Source organism: Brachyhypopomus gauderio, unplaced genomic scaffold (genome assembly GCF_052324685.1).
Source record: "Brachyhypopomus gauderio isolate BG-103 unplaced genomic scaffold, BGAUD_0.2 sc86, whole genome shotgun sequence".
NCBI classification, from domain to species: Eukaryota; Metazoa; Chordata; class Actinopteri; order Gymnotiformes; family Hypopomidae; genus Brachyhypopomus; species Brachyhypopomus gauderio.
In genome coordinates, this window is record NW_027506907.1 from 810,674 (window position 1) to 834,329 (window position 23,656).

At 46.9% G+C, this 23,656-nt stretch overlaps 2 protein-coding genes across 2 annotated transcripts in view; both read right to left on the reverse strand.

Annotated features, from left to right (window-relative positions):
* Positions 1 to 305: 305 nt before the first annotated feature.
* On the reverse strand, positions 306 to 7,552 carry atg4da (autophagy related 4D, cysteine peptidase a). Its single transcript, XM_076991868.1, has 11 exons — positions 7,193 to 7,552; positions 5,870 to 6,146; positions 5,554 to 5,637; positions 4,584 to 4,757; positions 4,109 to 4,436; positions 3,771 to 3,835; positions 3,173 to 3,312; positions 2,834 to 2,912; positions 2,675 to 2,751; positions 1,971 to 2,090; positions 306 to 1,543 (listed from the first exon to the last, which is right to left on the reverse strand). Exons 2-11 carry the CDS (start codon positions 6,096 to 6,098, stop codon positions 1,364 to 1,366), a joined length of 1,476 nt encoding a protein of 491 aa, XP_076847983.1. The 5' UTR covers positions 6,099 to 6,146; positions 7,193 to 7,552; the 3' UTR covers positions 306 to 1,363.
* A 236-nt stretch (positions 7,553 to 7,788) lies between these two features.
* The window catches only part of mast1a (microtubule associated serine/threonine kinase 1a), a 54,459-nt gene continuing 38,591 nt past the window's right edge, over positions 7,789 to 23,656 (reverse strand). The window contains 13 exon segments of the mRNA XM_076991794.1: positions 7,789 to 13,632; positions 13,886 to 14,073; positions 15,158 to 15,291; positions 15,541 to 15,663; positions 15,885 to 16,114; positions 16,550 to 16,798; positions 17,239 to 17,495; positions 17,696 to 17,847; positions 22,338 to 22,447; positions 22,597 to 22,719; positions 22,833 to 22,866; positions 22,868 to 22,938; positions 23,392 to 23,557. Of these exon segments, the coding sequence (XP_076847909.1) occupies positions 11,780 to 13,632; positions 13,886 to 14,073; positions 15,158 to 15,291; positions 15,541 to 15,663; positions 15,885 to 16,114; positions 16,550 to 16,798; positions 17,239 to 17,495; positions 17,696 to 17,847; positions 22,338 to 22,447; positions 22,597 to 22,719; positions 22,833 to 22,866; positions 22,868 to 22,938; positions 23,392 to 23,557 (3,690 nt within the window). The 3' untranslated portion in view covers positions 7,789 to 11,779.

Sequence of the window (23,656 nt, forward strand, 5' to 3'; positions counted from 1 at the left end):
TCAGTCTTGTTTGGTTTTAAAAGACAAACTTCCATCCTTTACAAAGATCTTATTCATGACACTGGCCTAACACCCCTGTTACAGAAAATAAAGTGTGAAAACCAGAGATTGTTAACTTTGTAAATCCTGTAAAGTGCTTTGTGACAACACGTGTTGTGAAAAGCGCTATACAAATATATTTGATGTGATTTGATTTTGATTCTGTATATTAAGGTTGAATGCAAACTTCTAATGTAGCTCTTAAGTCTCTACTGAACTAAGCAAAGAGGCAGCGCAATTACTGAAAAGCTCATCACAAATGACCATGAAGTTAAATGTTCAGCAGGTGTATTCAGGCAGAAATTAAAAAACCAAGCAAACCTTCATAAATAGACAGTAATATCAGTAACAACATATCATTTGTAGCAGTTCCAAGTTACCACCAAGTTATTAAAGAACATCAAATACACATGGTTGGGGGAAAGAACACAAAACAAAACAAAAATTACAAACTTCAGTGTTCCATCAGCTACAAAGCTGGAAATCCCACAATAAAATATGGAAACTCGACGAGGAAAAAGCAACAATGCTCAAAATGTAAATAAAAATAAAAACTAACAATATTAAAGGATAATAGTTGATCTTGCACATTGATGCAATTTACGTTTGACACGTGGATTTAGAAAAACTAGACCATCATACTAGACCAGTGAGCTTCATCCAAAATAGAAGTCTCCTTTAGCTAAACAATGCTCTATATACAAACAGGAAAGCATAGCTGCATACACTCACCCTCACACAGTGGCTGGGTGGCCTGCTACACCACTACACAGGGCATAAGCGGAGAGAGAGAGAGAGAGAGAGAGAGAGAGAGAGAGAAAAATGCACAAAAAAAGTGGGGGGGGGGGGGGTGGATTGAGTTGTCAAAAAAAAGAAGTCCCCTTGAGTAAGGCGTCATCACCCCCATCTGAGCAGCATTTCCTCGTCAGTCCACGTCTCCACACACACACACGCACACGCACACACACACACACACACACACACACACACACACACACACACACACACAGCTTTGGATTGCTCGGCTCAGGACCGCTGGAGACGTAAGCCCAGAAGGAAGAGACGTAGACGGAGCACCCGTGTTTCTTCATGGGAGTGGTGTGTGGAAACACTGCCCCCCCCAATGCTGCCGCATGCCACACGCAGCCCTTTTTTGCAGTTTTGCACTAACCATCTCGCGTTGAAGAATCCGAACACCCAACAATGAGAGTTTCATGAATCTCCCTGGCAACGTCACCAGACGGAGGTATTGCAGTCCTACGACATCAGGCAGAGCAGGTGGAGGGTGTGGGGTACCGCGCGAGTGTTACTCCTAACTCCTTCCTTAAAGAAAGACAAACTCCTCTGTGCTGTCCCTTTTGCTGTTCTGACTCAGTCCACCAGGGGGCAGTATGTGGTTGAAGGGGTCTGCGCTCCCAGCACTATGGCTCCCCACGCTGTAGTCCTGCCCTTTGCCCTCCACAAATGTAAAGATGGGATATCGTTCTTCCGTCGAAGAGAGAGCCTAAAGAGACAACGCACGGTACAAACACAAAAAACCTCATCGTCCTCTGTCCCAAAATCACAGGGTTTCTACTAGTAGGAACATGATACCCTGCTCCCTGGGCTTCAGTGGCCTTCATATTTTAGGATTTTGAACTTTCCTCAAATTTAGAGATTTAATAAAATAACTGAGGTGAATACCGAGGCTGTATAAACAATACACAGACTACAGTACCACAGTCTACATTAGTTCACAGTCACAACGAACATCTTAAAAAAAAAAAACATCAGCAAACATCTTTTTTCAAATGTAACATAATGCAACTCTGTTCATATTAAAATGGGAGTTTTACAAAAAACACCACAGGAAGCCGTCGAGGACAATCTTGAACTGAAGTGTATAATGTTGATGACTAATACTAATAATGCTGCAACTATAAGCCACTTACCGCACTGACTGTTGAACACAAAGACTCAAAGTCTTTTTTATTGTGAGCGTAGAAGCCCACAGTACAACTGGGGTCCATTCGGTTAAAATTCATCTTTCTGGGAGAGTTACAGTGAAATGACTGGGGGGGGGGGGGGGGGGGGGGAGGGGGGGGGCAATGGAGAATGCAATCTTGAGAAAATTATAGATCTGCATTAGGCCTATATGCATCGAATTTCTAAAATGAGTGTGTCACTAAGAAATACAGCTTTAAATAACTTTGTTTCTGAAACGGCATTTGAATAACTTATGAATGTTCGTACCATACAGATATATCATAGCTAAATGTACCTGACTGTTATTGCACAGTAGTTGTAACTAAATTATCAAATTAGCACATGCTTGATGCTTGTTGCTAAATATAAGTTTTAGTTTCCATCTCTGGGAAACCAGTGCATATGCATATCACAGTGTTTACCGCTCTACCAAGCTGTCTTCCTTAAGGGGAATTCCCTGCAAAAACATTTTCAAAATCAAGAAGTAGGCATTACTTTGTCTTCAAATAATTCTTAGGCTTTGTTAAAGCACTTTATCAGACCACTTACAATTTCTCTTCAGCAAACCTACCATGTCCCTGCTTCTCTTGTTTGGTTGTTGGACTGAACTGGATATGGTGGTACTGGTTTAGAAATATGGTGGTACTGGTTTAAGGTGATGATATCTTACCTCCAGTGAGAAGTTGCTGTGTGTGACATCAACCACAGGCTGACAGTAGTGTGGGTCTAAATATAACAGTTGCTCATCTGAGGAAAGAAAAAGCAGCCAATCACATGCCAAATCACAAACTATGCAACCACTCAGAAAGAAGAATTCAGTACCATTTACCTTGAAATCCAATAAAAAACAGAGAGTGCTTTGGTTTCCCACCAATGATTCCAATACAGCATTCCAACCTCAGAATGTTCTAGTTAAATACAAATTAATTAATTAATATAAAACGATCATTGCTCATTACCACACCAAGTTTCAGCAGCCATATACCACATTCTATATCCATATTCTATAACTAATATCTGGATGTGAAATGACCTATATCTGGATATGAGAATTTGATCATAGCGCTCACAGCTCTACTTAACACAGTACAGTACCGACATGGTTGAGGAGTTTGTTAATACCTTAGTATAAGTGTAGGGCAGACAGGGTTGAGTGGCTGTTGAATACCTTAACACACTGTGTGTAAGAGGGGTTGAGGCACTCTCCTCCCAAACGCACAGGCACCAGGATGATGACCGACCTCCATTCTGAGATACCGGAGTCCAGCGAGCGCTGGTCACACAGCTGCACTATATCCTCCTTATACACTACATGCACACAAAGAACACTCAGTCACAAAAGAGGGCATCTAAACTTCTGACACATGATTGAAACACCGTTATTCACCAAATATGTGATGTCTGGTATGTGTGGAGTAGACTAGAAGCACTCCACAGCGCCATCAGCACACTCTCACCCCGCCCACACACGCACACACTCACCCCGCCCACACACGCACACACTCACCCCGCCCACACACGCACGCACGCTCACCCCGCCCACACACGCACACACTCACCCCGCCCACACTCACCCCGCCCACACTCGCACACACTCACCCCGCCCACACACGCACACACTCACCCCGCCCACACACGCACACACTCACCCCGCCCACACACGCACACACTCACCCCGCCCACACACGCACGCACGCTCACCCCGCCCACACACGCACACACTCACCCCGCCCACAAACGCACGCTCACCCCGCACACACACTCACCTGTGGAATCCTGAGCCACGTACACAGCCAGATCTTCCAGCTCTGTGCTTCTGTTCACGGCTTTGCTAAACAGACCCAAGAGAAAAAGGCTGGACTGAGACCCAATGCTGACCCCCTCTTAATCCCTCACAGTGACGTGACACTTGATGCGATTCCACACGATCTCCATGAGATGTATTGTAAAGCAATATATTCCTGGGGTCCTTCCTTCTCAAGGACACAAGACAAGATAACTGGCTGTCCCCTACTTTAGTTACTGAAGATCTTTCTGAATCATAGCGACACACGAGTCTGAGAACAGTGATGGTAGTCCAGCCCAGACCCCGAGCCCCACTCACCACAGGATGTGGGCGACGAGAGACGGGCCGTACCAGTCACCCGCACGCTTCCCCGACTCCTTGCCCAGCTCGACAAGCCGGTGCACCCCGAACGGCGCTGCCGGGTGGTCCCCGAACCAGGACACCAGCCGGCGGTGGAGGCCCTCGCCCTGCTGGTCCTGGGCCACCAGGGCCCGCCTGGGTCCTTCGCTGCGTTTGTGGGTCGCGGTCGGGCCCCAGGAGGAGCTGAGGGAGGGCAAAGAAAGGCCAGCAGGACGGGATGGCGAGGCCGGCCTCAGCACCTCGAAATCCACGTCGGCCAGCAGGGGGCAGTCCGACCATCTCCATCCTGGAAGAAAACACAAGACGTTCAGCAGAGGAGATCAGTGGGAGATCCTCTGACATGCGGTGACGTGACAGGAATGAGGCTCGAACATCAACGGAAACATCCTAGAACATTCCAGAATGTTCCGGAACACTGAAGGCCGTCACGCACCCGTGGGCATGGAGTGGACCATCAGGCCCTGGGCCAGCAGCATCTGCCCGCTGCGTAGCATGCAGCCCCAGCCACAGTCAGAGTTCAGGGCCGAGCCCTCCAGCTGGGGGAATTCCTTCCTGTAGGTGAACCAGAGCCGCGAGCCGAACGCCAGACGAAAGCGCTCCACCTCGTCTTGGGGGGGGGGGGGGGGGGGGGGGGTACATAGAAACAAACAAGAATGTTCAGACAAACATAGGCCACAACGCTAATCTGAGAAAGTGCCCTACAGTCGTTCTTGCACTCAGTTAATAGGAATGTAATTGTCCTTCAAGACTGCTGCCAATGTTAGACTGCTGTAAAACCGACGTTTACATTTACAACGTTTCAGAGTTGCCCTCGTCCAGAAAAGCTTACAGAGGTGTTCTGTTGCCTCTGTGGCAGTTGCCTCAGCACTATTACAACTAGGCCACGGGCTAAGACTGCCAACAAGCCAGAGAGCAGGAGAATGCAGGAACACACACACATCCTAGTTCCTTTAGCTTAACACCGAGTGAAAATGATATCACTAGCATAATGCTGCCTTTCATTCTCCAATAGCCCACGTAAGCACTCTTTATGTAAAGCGCCATTTTAAAAGAACACTCCCAGGTCTCTTCCCGGTCACCATCATCTTTGCCCTCTTTGTTGACGGGCAGGTTTCAGGGCACCGTCCTAGAATTACGCTGATTCATGGGATTCCTCCCCCCCATTTCCTGCACACATAACGAGTACCTTTTCTCCAAAGCTTGGCAAATTTTCAGTACTCTGCAAGGTTGAAGAGGCCCGACTGATAAAAACTGTTCACTGTTTGTTCTGAACATTTAACCATTTGTTCAGCACTGAACAAGTACAGACATCTCGAACAAAGTCTCTGCTGTTTTTTTGTTGTCGTTGTTGTACTTATTAACATATTTGACACACAATAGGGGTGGAATGAGGTGCAGCTCACCTGCACTGTTGAGCATGTAGGAGTGTCCCATGAGCACTAGAGGGGAGGTTCTGTTAAAGACCGTTTTGGTTTTGACAGACCATCCTGTGGGACAGAACACAATTAACCAGGTAGTCTGTTTTTTCATGGTTACATATTTGATATGTAGTCTTCTGAGTTATGATTTAAATGTTTTTTTTTATTATCCAAGACAGATCTGTTACTTCTGGTGTCTCAGTAAAGGTCACAGAAAAAAAAGAGCAGAAAGTGAGTTCAACCGTAATCTTTACATCCGTTTTGTACTGAAATACTTGAAATCATGGTCTCAAAAACAAACCATATTTGACATTGTTCCAAGCCGACATGATCTTCAGTTTCAGGCGATCCACTTCATCTGGTTCTCCGGAAGCTTCTCTGTTGCCATCAGAGAGCAAGCCATGGCCAAAGTGGCCCCTGGGTTCCAGGACCTGTGCTGAAGACGGGGGTGGCCTCCTTCCATCGGTGAGGTCATCATGAAGAGCCCCGCCCCCCACATACTGAGCAGCACTGGGAGAGACCGAGTTCATGGCTCACGCCTCACATCGATCTCTCTACTGTGACATCACTGCCGCCACCTGAGGAGGCAAATACGGCATAAAAGTCAGACATGAAATGAAAACGTGGTGCATAAAAGAGTCTGTGCAATTTTTGATGGCAATGTGTAAAGAGCAGTTATACAACTTATTTTGATTCATTTTTTTATTCCCATGAAACAAGTAAAGTCAGGGTGGTTAAGTAAAATCACTGTGTTTAGACTGAAGCAAAGTGATAATGAACAGACCATCGGAGGTGTGGAGAAACAAGCCAGTTTGTTTGATTTGGTTGAATAAAGAACATGTCTGTTCTTGCAGTCACAGTTGAATGAACTGCTGTCATAGGTCAATGTCCAGAAAGTATCCACAAGTGAACACTGTTTATTTTGAAGTGTGGTAAACTGAAGTAATGACCTATTAACCGATACAGTGACTGAAAAGAGATGACCATGGGTCCCAATTCCAGAGCTGTGTTTGTATGATTGAGTAATCTCTCTTTGGCTAACTCTCGACCAAAGTCACGTGACAGGAGGTGGATCATGTGACACCTAAAGGCAGGTGTGTTTTTTAAAGAACGCCACTCAGGTACGCAGTGTACCGATATGATGAAATTAAACCAAATAACCGCTTAAACCAGCAATTACATCACGGAGCAAGTAATGGATAGACAAATCTTTTACCCACCCCTTCTCCCAAACCGGAGTTTTTAACAGGAACGGCTTGTTTAGTTGTGTCAAGGAAAAACTGAACTAAGCAATGAATGAAACTAGCTAGATCACAACATTCTGTACTTCCTCGTAGACCAACCCGATCCAGTATCTGCTTGGCTGTATTATTTAGAAAATTGAACATTCAAGCACATTTGATTCAGGCATGTGATTTCAGCGTGACCACGGAGGCTATTCTAAGTGGAAGCAATGATCAGTACAACCTTCAGATGATCTATAGCACACACACACACACACACACACACACACACCAGCAGATGAGTTGAAGGAGATCCCGAGCTCCGAGTCAGTTGAACCCCGACAGGACTACAGTAACGTTATGCAAGCTTGCGAAACGCCGACACTAATGATCAGTCTCACCTCGGGGTGGAGCGAGGCGTGATGGGCATTCGTGCCGGAGTGTGACCGGTAACGGCAGCTCCACCGTGCAGCAGCAGACGAACACGAAACCTGCGCAGCTCACACGCGACTGTATTGGGTGTCAAGGGCAGGGAACGCTAGCTAGTTAGCTAACTGGCAAGCCGTCGTGTCTTCGTAGCGAAGGAAAACGAACGGCAAGTTCCATTCCGGTAAGTATTAGTCAAAAGGAAATAAAAAAAAATAGATTGTAGCAATAAAAGTTGTCGGTCAGCATTTGTATATTCAATATCCGGTCCGGTTACGGGAGAGACCCTTCATTAGCTTCCCTACGGCTTTCGTGGAAGATAATGCGCAATTACTTCCTGTTGTCATTCTAAGTTCACGCCCATGACCCAGCCTTGCGGAAGCTATTGGTTAATCTGGGCGTTCTCCGCTTCTCCATTGGGTCATTTTTCCATCTGTAAACTGGGCACGCCTCTCATTTACGTGCCGGTTATGCAAGAACTGTATTTCACGAGAAGAGACTTGCACGTGCTGAGTAGAGTATTAACTGGACGGAAACCTCTAGTCGTATACAATATCAATTTATTAATTTTATTACACATACATACTGCACTTCTGGTGTTTATGCATCGATTGACATTTGCTGTATAAGCAAAAGGGTCGTGGGCAGTAAATAAACTGCTTAAACGAACAGTGTAAATTAAGCTTATTATCTCAACCTGTTGAGGAGTGCCACATAATAGTACAATGAAATAAAGGGTACACAATAAATGAGTCTCTCTCTCTCCTCTAAAACATCATTCACTTTAGCACAGAATATCTGCATCTTTTATGTACATTTCTATAAATACTTTTGACAGCTACATAATAGGTTTACAGTACTTTCAAATAAAATAACATCTGAGCCAAAATAAAGTGCATTCTCAATAAATCACAATTTTTAAATAAAATACAAAAAAAGCACAAAGAAATCTCAAACTATGACCACAGGAACTGATTATATTATAGGATATAAACTATGTAGAAGTAAACACTACTTTAGAAGTGAGGCTTCTTATGTCACAGAACAAGACTCACTCACCAGGCTACTTTGTTATAGTCAAATAATATCATCAAATCATTTACATTAAGAATAAGAAACTAGTCTATACAGGGCAACATAATAAACATTACAAAACATTGTTTTATTTCTTTTTATGGTTCAATAACCTCTAACAGTCACATAGTAGAAGTGACAACTGTCAAAAGACCAACCAGAGAAGTATTAGGAAAGAGTCTAATCAAAAAGTGACGTCCCCAGAGCTCCAGCACCCTTTCTGCATGTGTTCACATTTGCACGTTTTGAAACTGAAGTAAATTGATCTGGGATTCGTTTTCCTGAAACAGAACTGAACCGTGAACAGAATTCCTAGAGTGGACCCTTGCAACACTTCACAAGTGATACTGCTAATAAGTAAGGCTAGGTAATTACATTTGAACTCCTGTTCCATAACCTCCAAGCGCAATATCCATTTTAAAGGTTTGACCACACTCGATATATCTGAGGATTTGGTGACAGAACCTGAAATTTCTCCAAATCATTCAGTGATCACCTGATGAATTCTTAAGACACATTTATCTAAATTTTGTGTCATGACATGATCTTGCATTGGTCTTCCTTGTTCATTCTATACAAAGCCGATAGGAGGCTAATCCATGCATAACCTTCTAACACAACAGAGGGCTTCCAGTCTGGTCTTCAGTACAGACGGTAGGAGCAGGTCACTCACAATGACCAGGTGCAGAAAAAGCATATAATACTGTTTATACTTTTATAAAGCTACACTCTGCTGCATCACTGAGAGAGACAGATGGGAATACAAAAAAGTCAAATCAAATTAATTTAAGCCTCTCTTCTCCATGCAACACACATATAGGATGTATAAAAGATTATTTTAGAACATATGCAAATATCATGTGAGTCATGTGCCAGCGCTAATGACTTGGGATCAGTTTTTATTTTATAATCCTATACAGATGAACTGCATGAATAGGTAGACCTGATTATAGATCCTAGGGTTAGAACTCCTATTTTTGATACACAGCTTATAAGGATAAAGGCACTGGACTCCAGCACTAAAACTCTATAGTGTATCTCCATAGTGTATCTCACTATGACGACATTACCGACTCCAGTTCTAGAGACCTACTGTACTGGAGTTTAGTCGCAATGTACCTTGTTCTAATATACATATGCTACTGAAAGGAAGTCCTTGATTTAGTACACGGGTGTGTTTGATTAGATTTGGAACATCGGGTCTAAAGAACTGGAGCTGGCCACCAGTTGATATTTATATGTCAACTGGAACATCTGGTATTGGTGTATATCATATAGTGCTGATCTACAATTAAGCCCCCTCCCAGTTCACTAGTCATTAGCATGTAATCAGGCAAAAGCTGATCCCAGACCAGCATTCTTGAGAAGTTCAACACAACATATATGACGCCAAACAATAGAGACAGAGTTCCTGTTAGCCACCAGATGGCGCTGCATTCCAGTTGGCACTGTCAGACAATGTCTAACAAACGTAGAATAAAAACGTCACTTGTGCCTCTTGATTTTAGTTCATATTTCACTTAGGACGTCGGACACACATATAGAGGCTTCTGTATCTGCATAAAGAGTGCATATTTACCAACATTCTTGAGTCTGTCACACATAGAGAAGCAAACAGCCATTCAACAATGTCTTTATAAACCTTTTTTTAATATATATACTGTTTTGGCTTCTCTTTACTAAGACCTTTATATGAAGTTGTCTCCTTAACTCCCAAACCATTATAATGGTCGATCTAGTCACATACTAATCACAAAGCCAACACTTCACATGATTGGTCCAGGACTATCCATGTAATGGTTAAGCATTTGCATTATTCTTTTGATGCATGTTTTGAGGTACATTTCTGGGGATTGTATGATTCTCAAATTCTCCATTACAATGCATTGGACAACTATTATGACAACTGACTAAAACCATAACATCAAGTAGTCAACTCTCAATAATGTATCTTTCTAAAACAGGTGGCTACTTCAGTACTAATCAAAGCATTAGACATGGTAAAAAGTTATTTAAATACTGTGATGTGCAGGTACATGTAGAAGTTATAGATGTAATTTTGCAGAAAATCTTCCGTTATCCAAAGGCCAGACCATAACACTCACAAAGCCAATATTATAACGTTAGAAGTGGAAACTCTCTCTGTCTTGTTAGCACGTTGGCTGAAAACAGCAATCACTTTTATAATCATCACAATGAAATGTGCAGCTGTATTTACTGCTAGAGTGCCTCAGTGCCGGACAGGAGGTTTAACCTATACTGAAATGGAAGTGAAATAAGGTAGGCTTTCTAATTTCAGATGGGGTGACTTTTATGGCTCTGTGCGGTGCTGTGTGGATCAGAACCTGTTCACTAAATACATGCAGAACCTAACGCTTGTGCAAAATTGCTTTTTATGAACAGCGTCTTCCTTTAAGCCCGCCAAAACCAGCCACTAAAAAGCCCGGCTCATCATTGGCATCGTCAGTACTTCCTTTTCAAAAAGGTCTCTTGACTAAACCCAGCTGCAGTGCGTCTTCAAATAGAGCCCAGCAGATTTAACACATCAAAATGAGCTGAAGTCAGCACATCTGTATGCTGCAGCTCCAGGTACAGGCAAACTGAGACACCCTGGGGAAACCACGCCAGGCTCCCTGCAGCCTCCTGATACAGTGCAGTCGCCAGGCGGTGTGGGCAAACTCAAAACAAGAACTTGACTTCATTTGATTTTTGACCCCAGCTGTTTAAAGTTCATTGGCTTCAAGACTGACAGGAAAATTCTCTCTCTCTCTCTCTCTCTCTCTCTCTCTCTATCTATCTATCTATCTATCTATCTATCTATCTATCTATCTATCTATCTATCTATCTATCTATCTATCTATCTATCTATCTATCTATCTATCTATCTATCTATCTATCTATCTCTGTGTGTGTGTGTGTGTGGTCTGTTTCATCACTGGACCAAGGAGGTTGGGGAGAATAATCAATCAAGGACAAGAAAAATATTATGTCCTTAGCATATACACCAAATGAGAACGTTGTGATATTTGCTCAGTAAGTTTTTTTTTTACTTCCCCCTTTTCAGCTTAAGAAACAAGTCGCTCACATAAGTTACAAAATGGAGGAACATGGATTTGGTGTTCACAGTATTCAGCATCGATTGATCTGACGAAGCACTTTGTGCTTGCCTTTTGCCTTGTTCTACACAAGCACCATGGGGCACTCACTCACACTTACACTCTCTCTCTGATACACATATTTGTAACACACTACTGTCATGTTCAGTGCCTTCAGAAGTACCTTCAGGAACCATTCTGTTTTGTTCAGCCTTACACTATGCTTCTCTTGTTTGATCTGGTCCATTTACTTGGCATAAGGTCTACATATCGAAGTGCTTAACTAATCTGCATTCTGTGAAATAAAGAGGATTCCCGAGCGCCCAATGGCTGGTCACAAGCTGGGGCTCTTTGCCTGTGACGCTGCGCTAGTGGGGAGTTTGCTGGAGTTGTTCATTTTGAGCCCCTCCCGGCTGAAGCCTCAGCCTTGCCATGTGTGCTGGTCTGGGCCTGGGTCTGGGTCTTTGTCTGGGCCTGGGTCTGGGTCTTTGTCTGGGCCTTTGTCTGGGCCTGGGTCTGGGCTTGGGTCTGGGCTTGGGTCTGAGCCTGAGTCTGGGTCTGGGTCTGGCCTGGCGCTGATATCCTGGGTTCTTTTGCTTTGTCCCCATCCTGAGTTTCCCCTTTGCTGACTCCCTGTGGTGCTTTAGTGGCATTGGTCAGCCCTACTTTGTCAAGAGAGGGCACTGGTTGTGATTTGGAAGGGCATGGAGTGGCTCCTGTAGGGGATGGGGTGGGGGAAGGAGAATGCTCCTCCACAACTTCCAAGAGACACTTGTCCTCCCAGTCCAATGTCCCCCGGTAGCAGTTGACTGGAGAGAGGCCCTTGTCTGGTCGCAGCTTGCCAAGAATAGGAGGCTGTACCTGAGGAGGGAGGGGTGGGATAATTCCCTTGCATGGAGGTAAGCCAGTTCTTATCCTCATATCTGGAGTCCTGCTGTAGGTATCTGCATCAATCTTTTTCAGGCTTTCTCCATCAGATGGTGCCTTACTTGCTCTAGAACTTTCCGTGGTTTTTGGTGGAACCCCTGAAGCTGAGGGTTTGTCAGGAGCGGGAGACCCGCTGCATGGTAAACTGGACTTGGCTATACACAGAGTCTTTCCTGTTTCCTGTTTCCTGTCGTTCATCCCTTCAATCCCTGTGGTTTTTGACATGCCGTGGGCCATGTGGCTTTTGGCACTCCCTGTCGGCTGAGTTTGGACAACTTTGCTTTTGGTGGCACAGCCTTGACTTCCTGTACCAGGGATGCTGGAACTTGTAGTTTTTGCAGAAGGGGTGGACGTAGTAGTCAGAGGTGATGGAACGGAAGGGACTACACTAGGTTTTGACTCTGTTGTAACAGGTGATGGTCTGGTCACAGTAGCCTGACAGGATTCGGGTTTCCCAAGGCTGTTATCTTTTGGGGTGTATGATAACCATTGTGATGTATCAACTGGAGGCTTTTCAGAAGTTAATTTATCCTCTGGGACCTTCTTGCTTGGGGTTCCTTGTTGAGTCTCAGTTCTGTGTGATGTCTTGCTGCAAGAGTGTGATTTTTCTAGGACTCTTGCCAGTTTACTGTCACTCCCTTGTAATGCATCTCCAAATTTCTCCCTCTCCTTCTCCATTTCCCTCTCTCTGCCAGCCAGCAAAGCGTCTCGACTCAATGGTGATTCCTGCCTGCCGAGCTTTCTTACCGGTGTTCTCAGAACTGTCTCTGGGGGCGATGGGACCGAGGGGTGAGTCGGCGATGGCGTGGTCGCTGCAGTCGAGGCCAGGTTCTCTCCTTCCGTCTCCAACAAGCTCTGGAGGCCCAGCTCACAGTGAAAGCCCTCCTTACGATAGTCATGCCCCACCTCTAGACTGTGCTTTCTCATCACCCCGATTCCTGCTTTCTTCTCGCCGGGGGAAGACCCGAGCTTCTCGGCAGACTGCACCCGCTTGAGGAGCGGAGAACGTGGTGGCTCCGCGCTCTTGGGCCGGGGCCGTGTCACGGGAGGGGAGGAGTGAAGCTTAGCAGGGAAGATCTGGGTGGTGTTGGAACTGCCCACCGTGTGCCCCGGCAAAGGGGGCGGCGAGCACTGCGTGGGCGATGGAGTGTGGGCCAGAGGAGACAGCGGAATGTTGCCTGCAGACTTGCACCGGGCTGAGCGGTACTGGCGATGCAGTTTCGGGGACAGGCCATGGAGAGAGCTCGGCCGCATGTGCTGGGACGCAGCAGGAGAGTTTGGGGTGCTGGAGGCTGGAGAGCTGCTCTGGGACGAAGCACCTGAGATGAGAAAGCAGACCCACCAAGAGGTGTACAGTAATCACCATCATACAGATTCCAGCAAAAGGCTTACTAAGGGTGGTAGTTTGAAAATTCCTAATGGGTTGCATTTCAGAGGATAAAACAAGGTTCCTCTCAGTTTCACGTAATTGAAACAACATGAGACCTGATGGGCTCTACACACCCTGTACTACAATTCTGCAGTCATGTGGTTCTAGACACAAAGCCCTGATTGCGGGAGTGGCCTGCTCACCGAGGTAGGAGGCGTCAGGGGTGGAGCGGTAACTCTGTGTCGGGGAGCGAGCAGACAGGCTGTGTGTGGGGGACCCTGGCAGACTCTCGCTGGAGGACAGCGAGCGATTCAGGGACGACAGGCTACGGCTGGTGTGCAGCAGGTTGGACTGCTTGGTTATCTTGCGGAACAGAGAGCTACGTTTCTTGCTGTGGATGGAGCAGAAGAGGGAAGAACATCTGGGATAAGAAGACTGTGGTACTGCAGTTGGGACAGACGATGGGAGGAGTCAGTGGGAGGAGTCAAAGAGCAGGAGGAGTCAGAGAGCAGGAAATGTCAGAAAGACAGAAGGGGGAGTAGTCAGACAGCAAGAGAAGTCAGACAATAGCAGTTAGACAGACAGAAGAGGAGTTGTCAGACAGCAGGAAGAGTCAGACAGCAGGAAGAGTCAGACAGCAGGAGGAGTCAGACAGGAGGAAGAGTCAGACAGCAGGAAGAGTCAGACAGCAGGAGGAGTCAGACAATAGCAGTTAGACAGACAGAAGAGGAGTTGTCAGACAGCAGGAGGAGTCAGACAGCAGGAAGAGTCAGACAGCAGGAGGAGTCAGACAGCAGGAAGAGTCAGACAATAGCAGTTAGACAGACAGAAGAGGAGTTGTCAGACAGCAGGAGGAGTCAGACAGCAGGAAGAGTCAGACAGCAGGAAGAGTCAGACAATAGCAGTTAGACAGACAGAAGAGGAGTTGTCAGACAGCAGGAAGAGTCAGACAGCAGGAGGAGTCAGACAGCAGGAGGAGTCAGACAGCAGGAAGAGTCAGACAGCAGGAAGAGTCAGACAGCAGGAGGAGTCAGACAGCCGGAAGAGTCAGACAGCCGGAAGAGTCAGACAGCAGGAGGAGTCAGACAATAGCAGTTAGACAGACAGAAGAGGAGTTGTCAGACAGCAGGAAGAGTCAGACAGCAGGAGGAGTCAGACAGCAGGAGGAGTCAGACAGCAGGAAGAGTCAGACAGCAGGAAGAGTCAGACAGCAGGAAGAGTCAGACAATAGCAGTTAGACAGACAGAAGAGGAGTTGTCAGACAGCAGGAAGAGTCAGACAGCAGGAAGAGTCAGACAGCAGGAAGAGTCACACAGCAGGAGGAGTCAGACAGCAGGAAGAGTCAGACAGCAGGAAGAGTCAGACAGCCGGAAGAGTCAAGACAGCAGGAAGAGTCAGACAGCAGGAGGAGTCAGACAGCAGGAAGAGTCAGACAGCAGGAAGAGTCAGACAGCAGGAAGAGTCAGACAGCATACCTTTCTTGCCCCTCCTTCACGGTTCTTTTGCTGCGCCGTGCCATCTTGGATTTGTAGCTGGATTTGCGAGCTGGACCCACTTTGATAGACGTGTTCTCAAAGGGAGTGGTGGTCACAGTCACCTTGTTTCCACTCTGACATCACGGTCAAACAAACAGAGATCAGTGTCTCGTGGTATCGTTGACATGGTGACAGATCAACTGCTGCTACAATAAATTATGTATGACCTAAGTACGCTCTTACTCTTTCTATATTTGACCTGCTTTTCACACTACATAATAAAAGTGATGACATCAAAGATAACCAAACGAAATTACGCAGTGACACAAAATCATTATACAAATCAGAGCAGGATCTTATCCTAGGTCAGCGGTACTTCTGACCTTGAGAATGAGCTCCACTACTTCTGTATGGACCAATCCGTGCACAGACTCTCCGTTGACATGTGTGATGAGATCGCCGGCACAAAGCCCCGCCTCCTGGGCCGGACCCCCGTCTTCCACATGCTGTGATTGTACAAAAACAGTTCCATGTTCCCAATTTCTCTAGTGCCTTTTAGTTGAGAAAGATGGCATAATACATCTGAATTAAAAAAGCACACGGCTGTCAGACTGACTGTTACAGAATACAGAAACTGTTCAAGACTGATGAAGTTCCATGGCGTTTGGCTAAAGAAAGTAAAGAATCTCTCTCTCCCTTGCTCCCTGCCTTCCCTGCCATCTCTCACCCAGATAATGTGGTGGACGCTGTAGACGTCGCTGTCGCCCATGTAGACGCGGATGGCGCGCAGCGTGAAGCCGTACTTCTTGCCCGAGCGGTGGATGGTGATGGGTGAGCGGAGCATGCTGACCGCAGGGCCGTAGTCACGGCTGGGGGAGGAGTCCCTCGACGACGGGTTGGACGACACCGAGAGAGGAGACATGGGGCTGGCCAACGGGGAGCCAGTATACTGTTCAACTACAGGGAGAGAGAGAGAGAGAGAGAGAGAGAGAGAGAGAGAGAGAGAGAGAGAGAGAGAGAGAGAGAGAGAGAGGGAGGGAGAGAGACAGAGAGAGAGAGAGGGAGATAGAGATATAGGAAGAGAGAGAAAGGGAGAGATAGAAAGAAAAAGAGAGGGAGAGATATACAGAGAGAGAAAATAGAGACAAGACATGAGAGACCAAACAGAAAAGAAACAATTAAGAGTTTAATAGAGAACCATCAGACAAACTATTAAGTCAAGGGCTTTAAATGTTGTTGTCATTAGTCCCTTAATAAGGTTTCCCCAGAAGGTAAATAAACTCATATTTACTTACAAACCATTAAAAACATGCATTCTGTTTTAGTGGTTCGTTAACATCACACCTCCCACAGCCCTCTAGAGCCCCCTTGTGGCAGGGGGTGGACGCACACCTGCCGGTATCATGACGGACAGTGCCGTGGCCGAGGCCGATTTGATGACCTTGCCGCTGGGCCGTGCCCTCTTTTCCCCGTCTCCCGAGAGCTGCTGGTGCCGCGCCCGGCGCAGGACCAGGTCGTTGGTGGCCCGCTGGCTGTGGGAGTCGCCCACAGCAACCGTGTCCCGGGAGACGGGGGCCACCGGCGCCGTTGCGGATGGTATGGCTTGTGGCGCGGACACCTCATTCGTCCTGGCTGGTTTATCTGCGGAATCCCGGGTAAGGACACGGATATGTTTCCCGTGAGTCGTTATGTAAAAACAGGTGTGCAGTTACATTCCAAATGTAGGTCAGGGCTGTTCACTCAACATTCTTCTGCCTGCAGGATCCTGCTATTACCCCACTGAGCGACTCCACGCAGGAATAATCACGCCCCCCTTCAGTTCATCAAAAACATCCTGATGTTTTTAATAAAAAGATTCAAGACTCTCAACTGAATAGCTCTGACAGAGGAGTTAATTACCTGTGGAAAAAACCCAGTTATTCATTTTGTACTGTAATATTTTGTTACTATGACAATTATGAGTTGTTAACAATGATTCAGAATTATTAACCATTAACAGTGATTAATAATCATTTGTGATGACATAGTCTACAGATTCTTTGAGTCCCGCCCCCTCTTCTTGCTCCGCCCCTTCTATTCACCTCCAGTGCTCACTCCTGCCCCTTCCTTTATGGATCTGCTGTGTTCTGTAGCGCTTGGTGATGAGGGCGCAGTGGAGCCCTCTACTGATGACCCTCTACTTTTACCACTGCCCTGCTGAGGCTGCGCCTCCCCATCGCCCTCTAGAGGCGAGGCGAAGCGGTGCGTGTCCATCAATGCAGAAAAACGACGCCTGGCGCCCAGTGGAGGGCTGGAGTCTCCCTCCATATACAGAGACTCAGAGCACGACAAACGTTTCCTACAGGGAGAGAGGAAGAAGGAGAGAGTGGATGAAAGGCTAAAGACCTCATACGTTGACAATTTCAGTGGTAGAACATGCTCTTGCCTTTCTATTATAGTTATACTGCAAGTGTAACCATTGTAAATACTGTTAAGCAGACACACACACACACACACACACACACACAGACACACACAGACACACACACACACACTCACATCTCAGGTGAGCCGGTCCTCCAGCTCTTGCCGAAGCTGGTGAGACTCTCTCTCTTGACCATCTTGTCCTCGCGACGTCCCTTGTGCTCACGCCGCGTCACCACAGGTGTCTTCTGCTCCAGCTGGGACAGGTGTTCCATGCTGCTGTAGACCTAAGGAGGCCCCCACAACAGGTTAGGAATGAAGGGAACCTCGACATCACCCAACACCTGCACGAGGACCCTCAACATCACCCAACACCTGCACGAGGACCCTCAACATCACCCAACACCTGCACGAGGAGCCTCAACATCACCCAACACCTGCACGAGGAAACTCAACATCACCCAACACCTGCACGAGGACCCTCAACATCACCCAACACCTGCACGAGGACCCTCAACATCACCCAACACCTGCACGAGGAGCCGCAGCTTCACCTAGTGCCAGTGAGATGAACCGCACCAGATCACACTCCAAAGCTGTTCATTCTCCATGAGACTTAAATGAGGCATGGGTGAGATCTGCTGTATAGAATGAGAAACACTGGAGACACATATTTGAGCATCGGCAAGTGCATTGACGATGTTACTGTCTCCAAAACCACCACAACACTCCCCAACCAGAAGCCGTGGATGACTCCAGAGGTGCGCAGGCTGCTGAGAACCAGGGACAAGGTCTTCAAGTCAGGGGACATGGTAGGCCTCAGAACAGCTAGAGCCAAGCTCTCCCGGGGTATCAGAGAGGCAAAGCGGACTTACGCAAAGAAAATCCACGCCCACTTCCAGGACACTGCTGACACTCGGCGCATGTGGTAGGGCATCCAGGCCATCGCAAACTACAAGTCCCACACTGACCACCGGTGTCCCCCAGGGCTGTGTGCTCAGCCCACTGTTGTTTACTCTGCTGACCCATGACTGTACTGCAAAGTACAGCTCAAATCACATCGTCAAGTTCGCTGATGACACAACCATAGTTGTCCTCATCAGCAGGAACGATGAGTCAGCGTACAGGGGGGAGGTGCAGTGGCTAACACAGGTGCAGGACCAACAACCTATCCCTAAATGTGGATAAAACCAAACAGATGGTTGTTGACTTCAGAAGAGCACCAGGTAACCACCCGCTGAACATCAACGGCTCTGCTGTGGAGACTGTGAAGAACACCAAGTTCCTCGGTGTCCACATAGCAGAGAACCTCACCTGGTCCCTCAACAACAGCTCCATAACAAAGAAAGCCCAGCAGCGTCTCTACTTCCTGCGGAGACTGAGGAAAACACACCTTCCACCTCCCATCCTCACCACGTTCTACAGAGGGACTGTAGAGAGCATCCTGAGTGCCTGCATTACCGTCTGGTTCAGGAGCTGCAACATCTCGGAGCGCAAGACCCTACAGCGGATAGTGAGGACAGCCGAGAAGATCATTGGTGTCTCTCTCCCCTCCATCAGTGACATCTACACCACACGCTGCATCCGCAAAGCCACCAGCATTGTGGAAGACCCAACCCACCCATCACACGGTCTCTTCACTCTGATGCCGTCCGGAAAAAGATACAGGAGCATCCGAGCCTCCACCTCCAGACTCTGTAACAGCTTAATTCACCAGGCAGTCTGGCTCCTCAACACCCAGAAACGGAACTGACACACACCAACACCACTCAGACCACATTGGACTGTACCAGCACTTTGCACCCTCATGTCTCAATTTATTGTATTTATTGTAGTGTTTTGTTGTGAGATTGCCCCATGCTGCACATTTTGCACATTGTACTGATACCCTGCCGTACTTTATGTCGTCTGTCGTATTGTTGATTCGTGTTGCACCACGGTTCCGGAGGAACGAAATTTCATCACACTGTGTACCTGTACTCAAATGTAATGACAATAAAAAGCCACTTGACTTGTGATGGTGCTGTTTGGTTGCTATAGTGAGCAGCACTAACTCAAGTCTCTATGCCCCTTGCTGATAGGTTGAGGAGTGGCACTTAAGAGGATCAGGTTCAGCTGATGACTGGCTACTCAAGGGGATCACTTCACATTTGTTCTTGTCTAGTCCCCTAGACTCTAGGGGACTAGATCTGTGATTACTAATACAGAGTAAAGTCTATATAGATAACTGCACTGGCTACGTGACACAATGTCGATTCAAGAGTATGTAGGAGACGCAAGCTCTGGAGGTCTAATCTGGAATCAGAACTGTCGGCATCATTCAGACTGCACCCTCACGTGTGGAAGAAAAGCAGGGCTTACTATTTAGGGTTTGGGTTGTGGGTTAAGACTATTACTGTAATTTAGGGTTTGGGTTGTGGGTTAAGACTACAGCACAGGCAGCATGTGTCTGTGATGGACAGTGTTACAGCGATTAGCAGCGTTTACTCAGACATGCTGACTGTGTGTCGTTCAAGAGCATCTTCAAGAACCAGCGATGGATCTTTGAATTGAGAGGAACACAGAGGTTCTAAGGCGGTTTTGTTATTTAGTGAGGTAGAGTCCACTGGTGTGAGCGCTGTTGTGTGAGAGTGTTTTACGCATGAGGTACATGAGGAATAACACCCAAGGATGAGTAGCTTTCGCAATCTCCATAGCAACTACCACAGAATTACAGAGATTGGAAACCTGTACCAGCATGACAAGTGCAATGTGTGTGTGTGTGTGTGTGTGTGTGTGTGCGTGTGTGTGTTTATGTGAGTGTGTGTTTCTGTGTGTGTGCGTGTGTGAGTGTGTTTATGTGTGTGTGCGTGTGTGAGTGTGTTTGTGTGTGTGTTTGTGCATGTGTGTGTGTGGGTGTGAGGGTGAGAGTGTGTGTGGGTATTCAAGACTGTGTGTGAGAGACACAAACACTATAGGGATTTATAGACCTAAATCCTTATTTATATACCTATGTCCTGTGAACCAATTTTACCTGTGATGCAACCGTGGTGATGGGTGTGAGTGTGTGTGGGCGGGTGTACACAGCCCTTCTGAGGTAAGAGTGATATTACAGTGCTTCTTGCATTGTCAGTCTGGAGCCCTGACTAAGACGCCTGTCACGGTGCCATGGTGACAGGCGTGAGTCAGTACGCCTGCAGCACGGCACACTCCAAAGACGACTGTGAAAAAGGATTCAGCGTGAGCACTTTCAGCCCTCTCCGGAGGTAACATCCACGTTCCCTGTCAAAACTCCACTGAAGCACACCATACACAAGCCATTCTGTTCAATGGTTCAGAGTGGAAATCACGAGGGTCAAATGAACTCCTCTCTGTCTAATTTGGGAAGTCTGGGCCCGAACGGATCAGTGGGGATCGGTTTCACAGTGCAGGTTGCAGTGGGTGATGATTAAACACGCTTCCAATCAGGGGCTCTTGTTTGAGTCTTTAACAGCGATTCTACATGTCAACGTTCAGCTTTTATACTATCTGTCTTCTTAAGTAGATGTCTGCGTGTGTAAAGTAGTATGCGTGTGTGTGTGTGCGTGCGTGTGTGTGTGCGTGCGTGCATTTTCATTTTTCTAAGGTCTCCCAGAAGGTCTCCTAAGCTCTGTAATTACATCCTTCCCACTTATGTTCTCTCCTGAGAAGCTCCTCCCAGCTGAGTGGGTGAGAGAGAGCAGTGGGGCGAGGGCAGACATGACGGAGGAAAAGTGGTGTACTGACATTTAAAATGACCTGGGAGAGAGACAGGGGAGAGAGACAGATGGAGAGAGACAGGGGAGACAGCAAAAGAAGGGAAAAGAGAAATGGACAGAGGAATAACCATTTGGGATAGACAGAGTAATGTGAAATGAAACCGAAAGTTGTTTGTAGTTGAGGGGGAAGGAGGTGGAAAGGAAGAGGAATGAGAGAGAGATGGATTTAAAGAACAGAGGACACAGGTGGCATAACAGAAATACTGACCTGCTGGCAGTGGTACGATCAAGAGTGAAAGAGAGGAACAGGGAGAGAGATTGAGGTTCTGACCTTGAAATGTCAGGAGGGAGTGAGAAGAAAGAGAGAAACGACTCTGGAATGATGCACGGACTGAGAGGAAGACAGACAGCCAGGACAGGACATATTTTGAGAGAGAGAACGGAGAACTAAGATTGAAAAGAGAAAGTGAATGAGGGAGTGAGAATGAGGAAGCATGGACGTGAGAGAGGGCAAAATCCAACAAAGAATGTGACACTCAGCCCAGTTCTCAGAACCACATTTCCCAGCAACCCCAACCCCCGAAAATGGAGATCCATCCTTATTCGGTCCCAGCTATAATATAGACTCACAGTTCGTGGTGAAGCATCTCTGTTTAATTTTGTGCTACTGAGTGATTTCACGTTGTAATTTTGGATTACTCTTGCCGTATCTAGTCTTGAACCTTGACCTCCGAGTTTGTCCCTTTGGATTTTGTCTGGTCTCCTGTGTGCTCTTCTTGTATTTTGACCCTGTGCCTGTTTTTGTCAACTTTTTGCTATCCAAATGATCTACTTCCCTCTTATCCATCTTGTTGCCTCGACATTAAATTCATTCTCTGGTCTTCAAGCGTCCTACTTGTATCTCCATGTTACAGAATGAGTGAAAAGTGAAAGAATGAGACAGAGGGAGAGCACACGTGAGAGGGAGAGACAGAAGACGGAAGAGATGAGTGAAAGACAGAGAAAAGAGGAGGGAGAGGAGAGAGCAAGAGAAGACAGCAGAGTGAGGAAGTAGTTCTGACCTTGCTGAACCGTGGTGAGCAGGAGGAGAACTGCCTGATCTCCACCGGCTCGTCATCGTTCGTGTCATCTTCATCGTACGAGTTTATATGCCGATAGCGCTCTGATCGTGCTGAGAGAGAAAGAGAGAGAGAGAAGGAGAGAAAAAGTGATGGTGCAATGAGAGATGGATGGAGACAGAGTGCAGACAGAGTGCCTGTTACTGGGTGCTGTTAACCTCCGAACACCTAGGAGGCAGTGTGTGAACAGGAAAAGACTCACTGTCAAAGTAGCTGGTGTCCTCCTCAGATTCCAGGTTGGGGATAAACTCCGCCTTCTGCCTCAGTAAACTGTTCCAGTCCAGGGCAGCGAAAAAGGGGTGTTGCTTTACTTCATATGCCCCACCTGGTTATGACATACAGACAGAAAAACAAACAAACATATAGCATGGAGAATAATACAAAAGTATTAGTATAAAATTAATTTGTCCATCCATTCACAGTTGCGAGTGAACATACCTGCACCTAATCGCACCAGTGGGTTGGTCTGTAGTTAGTAATGTGGAAATCAAGTTCTGGGCATCACCGGGTAACGCTTCATCTCCTTCAGGCCAGGCAATGTCATCTACACACACACACACACACACACACACACACACACACACACACACACGAGTGTGGCAGAGTTAGCACCGTTGCTAATGTTAGCGCTGCTGTTGCCGGGAAGCATAACACTAATTAGCACCCACTCCAGTGTGGAGTTATGGTGTCTGAACAGGGTGTGGTTAAGCCTACGCTATGTCTGAAGAGGGATTTAAAGATACCGCCAACAAGTCCCATTACATGGAATACAGACAACAATTCTATTCTTTAGCAAGAAAACATTCTCGACGCACTCCTTCTAATAACAACAACTTCATTAAGATAATTCTTTGTGAATAAGTAAAAATAAATGATAACCAGTATACTGTAGAATGCATCTTCACAGTAGATCATTAAATCAAAAAGGTGGTCTGATCCCAGGGTCTTAGCAATGGTAGTGTCTGGATCAGATCACCCGTCTCGAAGCGTGTCTCACCTGTGATCACCTGGCCGAACAGCTCCTCAGGCGTGTCCCCGAAGAAGGGCACACAGCCCACCAGGAACTCGTACAGGATGATTCCCATGGCCCACCAGTCCACGGGCTTACCATAACCCTGCCGAAGGATCACCTCCGGGGCGATGTACTCGGGGGTGCCACACACCTGAGAGAGAGAGAGAAAGAGAGAGAGAGAGAGAGAGAGAGAGAGAGAGAGAGAGAGAGAGAGAGAGAATGAGGACAACGAAGTCCTTCATGTGTGGTG

Bases quoted from the DNA above. Each gene is read 5' to 3' on its own strand.
- atg4da (XM_076991868.1), bottom strand. From the start codon at position 6,098: ATGAACTCGGTCTCTCCCAGTGCTGCTCAGTATGTGGGGGGCGGGGCT. The intron at 4,437-4,583 runs GTGCGTGACGGC...GTTTTCTTCCAG, and splicing joins GGTCCACTCCATGCCCACGG to GATGGAGATGGTCGGACTGC. The intron at 2,091-2,674 runs GTAAGATATCAT...CCCCCCCCCCAG, and splicing joins ACAGCAACTTCTCACTGGAG to TCATTTCACTGTAACTCTCC.